General features: G+C 27.6%; 1 protein-coding gene across 1 annotated transcript in view; it reads left to right on the top strand.

The window, feature by feature from the left end:
- The first annotated feature begins 749 nt into the window (after positions 1 to 749).
- Positions 750 to 13,165, top strand: part of LOC113375968 (sodium/potassium-transporting ATPase subunit beta-1-like) — a 43,819-nt gene continuing 31,403 nt past the window's right edge. Inside the window, exon 1 of the mRNA XM_026615905.1 lies at positions 750 to 1,237. Within this exon, the coding sequence (XP_026471690.1) occupies positions 1,081 to 1,237 (157 nt within the window). The 5' untranslated portion in view covers positions 750 to 1,080. The remainder of the gene's footprint in view (positions 1,238 to 13,165) is intronic.

Below are 13,165 nucleotides of genomic sequence, written 5' to 3' on the forward strand. Positions count from 1 at the left end.
TGAATCATTCAAAACGGTTGATCCATGCTCTCAAAATCGTGGACAAAAAAAAGTGTATTCAAACATACATACTTTCTGCACATATACGTATGCACACACATCTATTTTTTCCAAGGTATGCCAAAATGGACAAAATGCTTTGAAACGTAAAAATATGCAAAAAATTTCATTTTAGTTTTTCTTCCATTTTCTGTAAATTACAAAAGCAAAAGTTAAAAAAAATTAATTTCAACATTGTTAAGATCTGATCGATACTTGTGATAATGTCATTCAGGAAGTACATAATACACCTGTCTTATCAATGAATGAGCATGGCTACTTAGCGTATGCAGATAATAAATTACCTTTATACGAAATTTATCTTATTACTAACTAAATTAACTTGTGTTTTATTATATTGCACTGATAAGAGCAAAAGCATTGCGTGCGACTTCCATGTATTGCGTTCGACAACGCGTTATCAATATTAACAATCCTTATCTATGCTCTGAAACTAGGCGTCACGTTGCCCCCTTGTACTCTCCTCATGGCTCATCATTATATTACTTTTAATAGCGAACGATTTGACATGTTTACACAGCAAGTCCGCGAACCAATACCGATGTAAATTATCTGAGTCTCATACGGCATTAGCATATTAAACATTATATGAACGAAAAAATATAAAAAGAAGTCTTATAGTGGCGCAGAGATATCACTAGCGAGATGTGGCGTGTAAAGCAGAGTCCAATACAGATTACGCGCCTGTACGGGGAACACTGGTCGCTTGATCAGTGTACCATCGACCATCGCAAGTATCGGGTGCCGCGTTCAAATTTACACCCGGGGCCTCTTCACGATTTTTCTCCGTGACACAAATTATGACCAGTGATCCGAAACAAATCTCTACCTGAACTACCCACATGTTATTCAGTGAACTAAACAAATTTCCTTACCCAGAATACAACATAAGAACTAACGATTTGAACTGTTTATAATTCATAATATAACCGCATCTTTTATTTCTAATTTTATCTTTTAGTGAATAAATTTATTTGTTGTTGAATAAATTAATAATTGTGTACGTTCAATTTGTTCGTGATGGAGAAAATAGTTGGACGCGATGGAACAGAAGTCATCACATACGAGTTTCCATATATGAGGAGAGCGGATAAGCGGACTAACTGGGAAAAGTTCCGGCAGGGATGCTACAATCCGGACGAGGGCAGTTTTTTGGGCAGGCAACCATCAGCATGGGGTGAGTTAGAATTATTTTCTTATTTAAAAAACAAGGAACATACAAATTTTCTATCATCCTATATCATATATATTTTCTATTTTTTAATTTTTATCTTGATGGGTACTTCGAGATTCTATAATAATACTAAATGCCGGCGGACGTACAATCAATGGATTGTCATTTGATTTAGATAGATATTCTAAGTAATACCAATAATTTGGTGATGTTCCCATATAAATTTAAAAAAAAAAACGAATTAAATGCTTAACTGAACTGTCCGGTTTTTTAACATTAATTTTCTGCAAAGTGTTCATCGTTAATTACTTATAATAGGAGTTATAATCCTCAATCATGCTTATTACTCATAAAAGACTGATAAGTAATTATCGCACAAAGTCAATAGGATAAGCATTCACATGTTGAATGAAAAATACTGGTTCTCTATCAATTTGTGAATTATTTTGTGTGCGTATTATAATTCTTATTGTCTACATAGCAAATTGTGACAGTTATCGTATTGAAACCATCGGTATCAGTTAAAATTATGCATGCAGAAAACATTCCGCGGCTTTTAAAGTAATTATGTTGTTGAAAGATCAACATTAGGTTAAATGACCTTGTTTGATCTTTCGATTATACACATGAAAAATAGAGTTTTCTAAATAATTTATTCATTGGCAGAGTTCGCGGTAAAGATAAATTTGCATACTATAGACATGACAAGGGCAAATATTTAGTGACACCAAATTTAATGATTACAATATGATTAGTTATTAGTTTAAAAGTTGCATCACTGAAATTATTAAGTCTCTATAAAACGCTTATGTAGCGACTGATTTACAATGCTAGATGTTAAAACAGTCAGCGTTACACAACACATTAGCACTCGTGTTTATTATTCATGATATTGATACTAACGACACTGATCAGATTAATTAAAAGAGATCAATTAAATAGATTAAAGGCACGCACACACATAAATCTGATATTGAAAATTGCTTATCGGGAAAACTATAATTTTTATAACATTATTAGTAGAACACGAAAAATTTAATTACTACAAATATTACTATTTACAAATTTTAATTGCTCATCATACTATAGTAAAGCAGTGTTTCTCAACATATTTCTCAAATTTATCAGACTATGTGTGGTTTCATATACTGATGATTTTATATGCACATATCAATTTACTATTATATAAAAATATTTTGAATTAAATTTATATGGGTTCAGTTGAACGTACCTACTCTTAAAAATCCAAACGCAATTGTTCATGAAGAATAATTTATGCAATAAATTAGAATTTTATTATTTTTATTGCATATTGGCACAAAGTTAAATCGCACACTGAAATTAGAATATTGCAATGTTCGTAATGAAAAGACGGGAAAGTACTTTCTTTATAATTTTGTAATAATTGAGAATATAAAAATATTTGACATTATATATAAGGTGGCGCGGAGCACAAAGGTCCATTTTGTCTTTAAACAATCATATAGTAAAAACCAATTACATCATAAAAAATACCACATATCGAACAAACATGTGTTCTGACTAAGTTCACTAAAAGAAAACCCCAGCTAATTCATGATTGTAGAAATATGTTTTTTTTTCTCTATTTTTCAAAAAATTGTCACCTGGTGCTTTTTACCTCATAGGTGGGGTAAAAAGGTTCTGCCCGGGAGCAAAAAGATACATCAATTTATTTGCAATTTGAAAAAGATTTCATAGAATAATAGCTGCATTATTTAATCAACACGAATCATTTAATTATTAGATTGAATAACAAAATTAAAAATAATTTAATATGATAATTAAAATAATTTAAATGATGAATTTTCATCATTTTTCATAATTTAAATATGAATTTTCAAACACAATAAATAAAACATTTTATCAACTCTTACTACTTTCATAAATTTACTTTATAAATCTGGCTTTGGTAGTAGTAGGTATAATTTATCATCAAAAGGCTTACTATTTCTTGAAATACAAGAATCACAAATAGAATAAATGCAACTTTTGCTTGAAATACCTATTCCATTAGCACATTTTTTTTTATAAAAATCGCTCTGCATACAACTTTCGTATGAAACTTTGAAGAATTGGAAAAAAAATGAAAATTAAAAAAAAAATTTTTTAGGTATAACTTAGCGACAAATGAATTAAAAGTGAAAATTTGTTTCATTTTTTATTGAAAATTCCACGCTCTGCAAAATTTTTGAAAATTTTTTCATGCTATTTCCATACAAATCTTTGTTTGAATTGCGCTCTATCTAAAATACAATATTAATAGCTACACAAATACAATATTAATAACTACAATATTAAGAGCTAAAACTTTCAGAGAATTGTTTTTTATTAATTTGGAACCATTTCAGCCCTTGGGAGCAAGGAAATTCGAAAATGTCCACATTAAGGACTACCCTAATATATATACATTATGAAAAATTTCGCCAGAAAAATTGGCGATTTGTTTTGGCCCCTAAAAGCATAAAAAAATTAGACGAGATTATATAAACAAATTATATATACTATTATGTATACAAATTCGTCAGACTTTCACCTCTATGCATGATTTTTATAAAATATTGAAAAGTTTTTGTAAGGACTTAAATGTCTTGTCGAATTTTATTGACACATATAAATTGTAAAAAATTCCGAGTTATTTGTATATCAGAAGTTTCGATTTTATTTTATCATTTAATGTTCATGTTAGATGATATTAATTCAAATTCAAGTACATATTACAAAATATCTAAATATATCAATTACTTTAAAACATGTTAAAAATATTAATTTTATAATCATTATTAGAACTGAAATTTTAATAGAATACCCTTGTTACATATCACAAACAACATTGTTGCAGTTTATCATTTGTAAAGTAACTAAATCTGAGTATTTTAATGACTAATTTTTATTTAGTAATCTAAAAATATGTAAATTTAGTTCAAACGGTTAAAAATATATATTAGTTACATCATATTGAATTTTTTGTAAAATATTTTGTTTTCTTGTAATCATGGTAATAATGGTAAATTTTGCTTGTAATCATGAAATAATGGTAAATTCTTATAAAATTGTATAATTCTGCAGTTGTAGTAATAATACTAAATATATTCAAATAGAAAATTCTACAACGTGAAATTGAAAAAAAAAACACGCGTATTAAATGAATGTATGAATTTAAGGTGTTTATTCCAATATTAGGTATATGTATTTTTATACGTGTCTGTCTCTAAAATTTTAAATAAGAGTCTCTAAATTAAGAATTTTCTTTGTATTTAACTTCCCGTAGGGCAAGTTATAGTAATCGCAAAAAAATCGAAAATGAAAATTTTTATATATCTTTACGTTTCAGAGGTTTCTGAACATTTTGGCATACCTTAGAAAAAATGGATGTATGTGTGTGTGTGTGTGTGTGTGTGTGTGTGTGTATGTGTGTGTGTATGTGTGTGTGTATGTATGTATGTGTGTGTATGTATGTGCGGATACAAATTTTCGTCGACGATTTCGGGAACACGGAACAACCGATTTGAATAATTCAAAAAACATTCGATCCGTATTGATAAGGAGACGTGCTGATTAGTTTTTGGCAAAGGCAGGTCAAGCCGTTCCGAAGATACGGGGCAAAAAGTTCCGAAAACGGTAACTCAGTTTTTAAGAGAACGGAGCGTCCGATTTTAATAATTCAAAAAACATTTCACTTGTATTGACAAGATGAAGAATCTATAAAATTTTCATAAAGGTAGGTCTAGCGGTTTCGGAGATATAGAGGAAAAAGTAAAAAAATGAGCCATTTGGCGGTCAAAAATGATCATTAGACATATGCACATCAAATTATCAGACATTTTATAGAGATTTTAACAATAAGTATACATTTTGTTAACATTCCTATCGGTTCCGTACCAATGCTTATGCGTTAGACAGCGACGCGGCGCTTACGCGCTTTATATTTTGTCCCTATGTAGTTAAAGCAGTACGATTGCTTTGAAAAAAAAGTTCAGATCTTCCACAATATGTCAAAATAAAGAAAAAAAAAATTTTTTTCAAAAAAAAAAAAAATTAAAAAAAAAAAATTTTTTTTAAAATTTTTTTTTTCAAAAAAAAAACTAATTTTTTGTCCAATTTATAGTTTCTCAAAAATCTTATTTTTTCAAAGTAATTTTTTTTCAAAAATGTTAATCGTTTTAAAAAAAAATAATAATTATTGGTACGGGAAGTTCCAGCAATTTGCCTTAAGGCACGATGCCCTAATTGCCTTAAGACAGAATTCCACTTACAGCTAGTTTAATATTCAACTTATGAAAGTATATATAAGCCAGATTTTGATTGAGAATCATAGACTGACAAATTTGATATTTGGTAACAAATATCTATTCATTTACGAAATCATTCTAATGATTCAAAACCATCAACGATAAACAACGATACATTCTATTAAAAGAAATTCAAGGCGGCCCGTCGGACGCTGAGGTTTCAAGGCTTATCTCGCCGGATCACGGAATCATTTAAATCAAATTGTTAGCCGAATCGAATTACGCATAAATAAATTTAAATAAATTAGTCTAATTAGGTTGTTAGAATGATAATAGTAAAAATCAAATGGTTTTGTTACTTCACGAGCGTTGTTTATGTTTATCTAACGCTTGCGTTAATGGACTTGATGGGTCCTCAGGAATACTTTAGAAAGACTTAAGAGAAGAGAGTTGATTTGCCTATAATTATATGGTGTTTTTGTAATTAGATTGATATACTAACATAGACTAATAGTTCAAAAACGCCGTCAATATTTGCCACTTTTATCACACATATATTTTCTTCTCCCAATTAAATTTTATATACTGCTGACTAAAAAATGAATATATGGTGCGCTGTATACTTATATCCAATCCGATAAAATTAATTTGTAAAGTTGATTGATAACGTGTATATGACTAATGTACTTATATACGAAGTAAAAAAAAAACAATAATAGAAAACCAAAGTATTTCAAATTTGTATATAGCTTTATGGTTAGTTCAGTCACATAAATTTATAGTGTATGCATGGACTAGGCTATTTTGTAGAGAAGCAATTTTTTTTACCAAGTTTTACCTTAAAATGTCATGTGTTTTAAGCATTTATTATTTGTGAAAGTGGCATTTTTTATTAACATGAACTCAATCAATTAAAACTAAACCGAAAAGCATTTATTAATAAATTCAATTAGAATAAATAAAAATTGTTGTAAAAATTATAATACGTAAACTACTACTTTTTGAAACTCTACTGAAATGCATAATCATAAGTGAAAACTATTGCTTTATTGGTATTGGCGCAGGTTTAAATCATTGTGTTATCTAATTTTATATTTGTAAATACAATAAAAATTAAAAAAAAATAATTTAGTGAAATTATCAGAAATGCACTCAAATAAATTAAATACCTCATGCTAAAGCCCTCACATAAATAAAAAGCTACGACAATACGCAAAAGTATTATGTATTATGAAAGACAACAAAAATTTCCATTACTCCCATTGATTAAATTAAAAAAAATATATATATATATGATATTGATCTTTAACACTATAAACCTAAGAGAAAACTAAATTTTGAAACGATCACAATTATTTTATCAATGGCATTGAATAGCATATAAATATCTCTGGTTTTCCGTCAATGAGGTCAATAACATACATTATCAAATTCAGTTAAACAATATTTTTTTTTGGAAACCGTTGTTTATACCTACGATTAGGACACACTCTTTGAAATTCATTTCCATCACGGACAGGTTTCTCTTATCTAATTGTTCTACGCTGTTTATTGGGATTGACATCACATGTCTAAGGAACAGGTATCAAAATGATAACAGGGTTGGGTATAAAACAAATTCGGCACATTCAATTAAATTATGTGAAATATAATTTAACTCATTTATAAAATTATTTCAGACTCTATACTTTATTCGTGCATTCAGTTATCCATTAACGCGTTATATAAAGAAAATTTGATACTAACCAATTATACTAATTATTATTAGAAATATCATATAAACAATAATATACTTGTAATAAAATATAGTGATATAAATGACGCACCCTGGATAGTTTGTTATATAGTAATTACTATATGCTAGATTTTCGAATCGTGTCTGCTTTTTACTATAAGATAAGTTCAGAAAATTTTGAAACGTAAATATATGTAACAATTTTTATTTTTGTTTGTTTTTCGATTACTATAACTTACCCTACGGAAAGCAAAAAATATGTGGCAAAATTTTACGAAGTTTTTGAATCATTAGTCCATGAAAGTGTATAATAATAAAGTGTATAATAAAACGACAGTTTTTTTTTCAAATTTCATGTTTTATAACGTCAACAATCGTACATTAGTACAAAAAAATCCTTAAATATAAGAAAAATTAAATTTATTTTACCGTAAGGACTAATATAAATATATACCAATAAACAGTCAAAATAAGGGAATAAGCACTTTATGTACGAAACTGTAAAATATATCTTATACTTCAAGAAAAATCTATATGAGAAGCTTTGTTTTAAAAAATCATCTTTGTTATATCAAATAGCTGAAATAAGTTGTCATTATTATACATACCGAGCATGTTTTGACAAAAATAAAAAAAATATCGTATTCGCTTATTTACTCATTTTTTACGCAGTCCTTGTAAATAATAACGGCACTTAATTAGCATACTTTAAACAAAAAAAGCTAAATATTACAGAAATGCATTATTGGTTCAGAATTGTATTATATATTTACGCACGTTGCATACAAATTATATGAACAGTTACATTACGTTTTTATTTTTATTTAAAAATTGAAGGAATCAATTTAGTAAAAATAATTAATTAAAATTAGTTTTGATAATGAAATAATGATTTTCGAAATTAATTAGAAGATTGATTATTTCTAATTATTTTATCTTTTGCGTTAATTTGTATCCATGCATGTATAATTTATACACTTCATATGATATACATAATTATGTTATAATATAATAATATTGCAAGGTTGTCATAGAAAATTTTACGAAAATTAGGAGAATTTATATAACATTTTTAATGAATTATCAGGAACACATCAAATATCCATAATTCTTTTCAGAAGAAATATTCATAATATAATATTTAAAAAATCAATCAAAATAAGAATAAATACAATTTCATTTATTCACTTCATTGGGTACGGACAATGTATTCAATTACATTTTAATGCATAAACAAATTTTTAAAGATTTCTCAAATTCGTCGTTTGGGTGCATATGTTTTATATAATGCGGATTATAAATATACATTCTGGGGCTTTCCATGTGCAAAATAGTTATTAAAATTCAAGTAACAAAACCCTTTATAACCTGAAGTCTGAAGCTACCTGGAGTGGAAACTTTGAACACCTGATAAGTAAATACCTGAGATCATTTTATAAGCTTTTGTATACTTAGTTACTATTGCTTTCATGGAAAGTGTACATTGAGCATAGATTTGAGGAGATTTTATATCAGTTGTAAAAATCAAATGAGAAGTACATTTTAGCTTCAGAATGTTACGTTATAATTGTTTTTACTATGCTTCAATTTTAGTTGCGGGGTTAAAAAAGAATATTATATTTACTGACAAATTTAATTGCGTTCAATCATAAAGTAAGACATTTTCTACCCCGCCGAATAAAATATTAAAAAAGACAAACAATTTATCAAGTTATTTTTTCTTTACTTTTAAGTACAAATAAGAATTATATATAGAATACACCCTCTTTCATTCCTATGTGCATGTCCTCACAAGATCCGACTGAAAATAATTTTTTATTCCAAAGAAATATGGTATAACCAATATTCTTTTAATGATTATATTACAATTTATATTTTATAATTTTATTTTAGTTTAACAGATAGCTGAAATTTATTAGTGACTAACATCCCGTAGGATTCTATATTTTTTTAGTTTTAAATATTTTTTTTTAATTTTAATTTTAGGTACGGGAAGTTCCACCAACTTGTCTTTAGGCACAATGCGATGCACTACTAGTTTTATTTAAAGTGATATTTCTATTTAAATTTGTAAATATTCTACAACAGCCTGATATAGAGCAGCGAAAGAAATACAGATTTTTGCTTAAAAATATAGATGGCATTACTCCATAAAATTAAAAATTATTCGTATTAGAAAAATTCTAATAATAAAATATCAAATAGAGACAGGACAACCATTGGGTTGCCTTCTTGAAGCTACGTAATTAAGAAGTGTCAGTACAGCAGCTCAAGCGACTCTTTAGTTCTGATTACTGTTATAACCAAGAAAAATTATTGGTAGTGGGATGCAATTATGGCAGTATTATAATAACTCTTACAAAAATGTATGAACCACGACATTTGTTAAAGATATTGAGGCTCAAATATAGCCTTTAAAGTAAGGTTTAAATCAGCTCTCAATAAAAAGTAGATTAAAATTAAAAATTCTGAAACATGACTGGCACTAAAATTCAATAAATATTATAACACGTATTATCAAGGTCTTTGGCTGTCTGCATTTAACGATAACAATATGTCACAAAATATTAAGTAAACAATTAATGAGTTAGAATTGATTATTTCAAATCAATACAACAATATTCACGAAAAATAATTGATAAATATGACGTTGTTTGGAGAACCCTAGCTAGAAGTTACCTGAATCTTCTGGTTAAATCTTGATCAAAGCAAAAAGAACCAGTTCAGAACCGAAGTTAAGAAGGGCAAACACGTAATTGCAAAATCATGCGGTAAGAAAAAAAATGTATTGGAAAAAAATTAATTGGTACAATACATAATATACGTGTATCTAGTTTTTGTTAACTCAATAGTAATATCCTGGTTTTGATCAGAGAACACACTACTACATTGTCAAAATGTAACAGCAATATTTGAACATTTAGATAGATATCTTAGTAAATTTAAACAGATTTTGATAATATTATAATGAAATATATTATCAAATTTGTTTCAAGATACTCTATCGCACAAAATCAAAATGATTGTATTGCTTGATGGTGAATCACAAAAATTAATGAAGTGCGAGTTCTTACTTTCTACAAAAACAATACACTAATTACTAACATAAATAGTTTTTTTTAAATTTGAATGTTAGGTATGAAATACCTATTTACAAAATAATATTAACTTTTTAATTTGTTATTTTTTTAACAGCTATCAGAATTTAAGGGTCTTGTAAGCTGTTGTAATGATTTTTCCTTAACTAACTTTGTCGGTTTTATAAATGACAACTCAAACAATCGTCATATCTCTATATTTTTATTATAATTTCAATAAGAGCGATAATTTTTTTTATTGATGCAGCTATGTCGGAGAAAAGCTATTTTCACTGGGCACATATTGCAATCTATATTTCCAAGCAAAAACTGATATCACTGTTGCTTGACATCAGGTAGCCCGAAGAGAGTATGTTACTCGTTGCAAATTATTCAAGGAATAATTGCTATATTTATGTTTTCTAGTAAAAATAGCCCTTATCCGACATATGTGTCCAAGTAAAAATAGTTCATATCCGATATTGCTGCATCAATAAAAATATCATCAATAAAAGCATCATCAAAATGCAATTTTATAGCATCATTTTTGTAATATTTACTAGTCGTTATAGTAAATATATTAACACAAATTAATTAGTTTCATTATACCATTGTAATGAAATCATAGACAAAGATGGGAATAAAAGGATTTTACAGAATTGCTGTACTTTGCTAAAAAGAAGTACTAATCTTATATTTTGCTGATAAAATTATCAATAAAGATATTTACTCTTTAAGTAAATATGAGGTCTTGTAATGAACGGAAGAAATTGTTTTAACAAAATAGAATTTGATGTCTCAATAAATATTTTTTTTCTAACAAAATCTATTTTTGTGCTTATATAGTCTGCACGTAGAATATTTTAATAGATTAAATAATTTCGGCTTTGGACAAATATGAAAAATGATTTTTGAAATACATAAAAAATAGTTTTGGAATTCAAAAGGAATATAATTCGATAAGCAATATAAGAGACATTAGGTCCTTTATATAATCTTTCGGTCTCATTTGGTACGGAGTTCGAAAAATGCTGTGTTATTTTCTAACATTTGTTTATATTATTATTACGGTAGATTATTAATGTTATAATTTATTATACAAGACTATAATATTTTTAACTTCCCGTAGGGTATGGTATAGTAATGGGCCGAAACTCTAAAATGAAAATTTTTGCGTATCCTCACGTTTCAGAAGTTTCTGAACATTTTTGAATGACTCAGAAAAAATGGATGTGTGTGTACATGTGTGTATGTGTGGAAACAATTTTTCGACGATGATTTCGGGCATATGGATAAACCGATTTGAAAAATTCAAAATGCAATCGATTCCCTATTGATAGGGAGATATGCTGATTAGTTTTTGGCAAAGGCAAGCCTAGCTGTTACGGAAATACTGAGCAAAAAGCACAGAAAATAGAAACCAAGTTTTTGAGGGAACGTAGTATCCGATTTGAATGTACCAAAAAACATTCTGCTTGTGTAGGCAAAATAATTGTTTTTGGTAAAAAAATTTTTTTTGTATATCGAAAATAATTTAGACTTTAATTTTAATTCTTGCTAAAGTTCTGAAGTTTACTTATATACTTTAAATGAATAATTTTAACTTTGCAGTTCAGTTTATATAATTCTTATAAACATTCAAAAATTTTACACTATTTATAATAATCTAATTGAAAACATTTAATATTCCGCGATCATTTCGTTACGGTTCAGAAAGTTTTATCAATTTGCCTTAATGCACGATGCCATACACCACTAATTATGTACATAAGTTATATATAAACTTCTATAATGCGAATTATGAGACAAGTGTCGACTGATATTAAACAAAAAGCTTTAAATGAGTAGTTTGAGGATGGTTGAGATAGAAATCGATTATTTAAAAAAAAGTAATTGTCTAGCAATCGTACATTCATTTTCAACTGGCAGCTTTTAGTGCATATTCTGAGAATGAGTTGAACTATTTTTATTTAAATTTTACTAACTATAGGTATAGTTATCAACAATTAATTTTCAGTAATTAGTTTTAAAAAAGGATTTGTTATTTACCCACGTCAAATAATTTTGCCCCAGATGAAATATAACGGTTTCAAACCAATTAAGTCGTCCATAAAATTTGAATTTTAACTAAGCCAATAAAAGTTGATCAAAACACATCTAAAAAGCTGTCTATTGATTTGATATAAATATTATTCTAACCTACGAATGAAACCTTGGTTTCGTTTCTTTTGGTATTCAAATGTTGTCACTCTGGATGGATATTGTCGGTTCTAACCGGATATAAGCAGAAGATATTGGTTAAGTTAAGACTATACGACTGTAGAGATTGGCTTTACGTAACATAAAGAAGTACTTTGCTTACAAATTTTACATTATTGATATTCCATGCTTCAGCCAGCCAAGTGGAAATTGTAGACAAATCGTATGCAAAGTGTCCACTCAGGCAGAAGTAGAAATATTATGCAATTGGTTGATAAGTAAAGTTATGTGCAAGATGAAATATAACCTTCAGATGTCTAAGGCGGTTATGAATTCCGAGATTTAAATAAAAAATAGTTTTATATTATATTAGTTTGTTGAAACGAATGCAGCAATATTTCATGCCTTATTAACAACCATTCTGTTATACAATCAATTTTAAAGTCGAAGTAGATTTTTATAATTTTACTAAGTAGATTTTTATAATATATTTACTGTTAAAAATTTTTATTTTTTACTGTAATAACCGCCACCATATTTCTTTGCTTTCTTTATAATACTCTTTGGTTTTAGTTTGTGTTTTATAAACTTTAGATTAAAGTTGTTTTATGCAGGATGTTTATCAATCATTGATTGAGATATAGATCCATGATGGTCTTAATAATAAAGA

This window comes from Ctenocephalides felis, unplaced genomic scaffold (genome assembly GCF_003426905.1).
Source record: "Ctenocephalides felis isolate EL2017-DRISC unplaced genomic scaffold, ASM342690v1 CF-g0.4_SCAFFOLD_01886, whole genome shotgun sequence".
Lineage (NCBI taxonomy): Eukaryota > Metazoa > Arthropoda > Insecta > Siphonaptera > Pulicidae > Ctenocephalides > Ctenocephalides felis.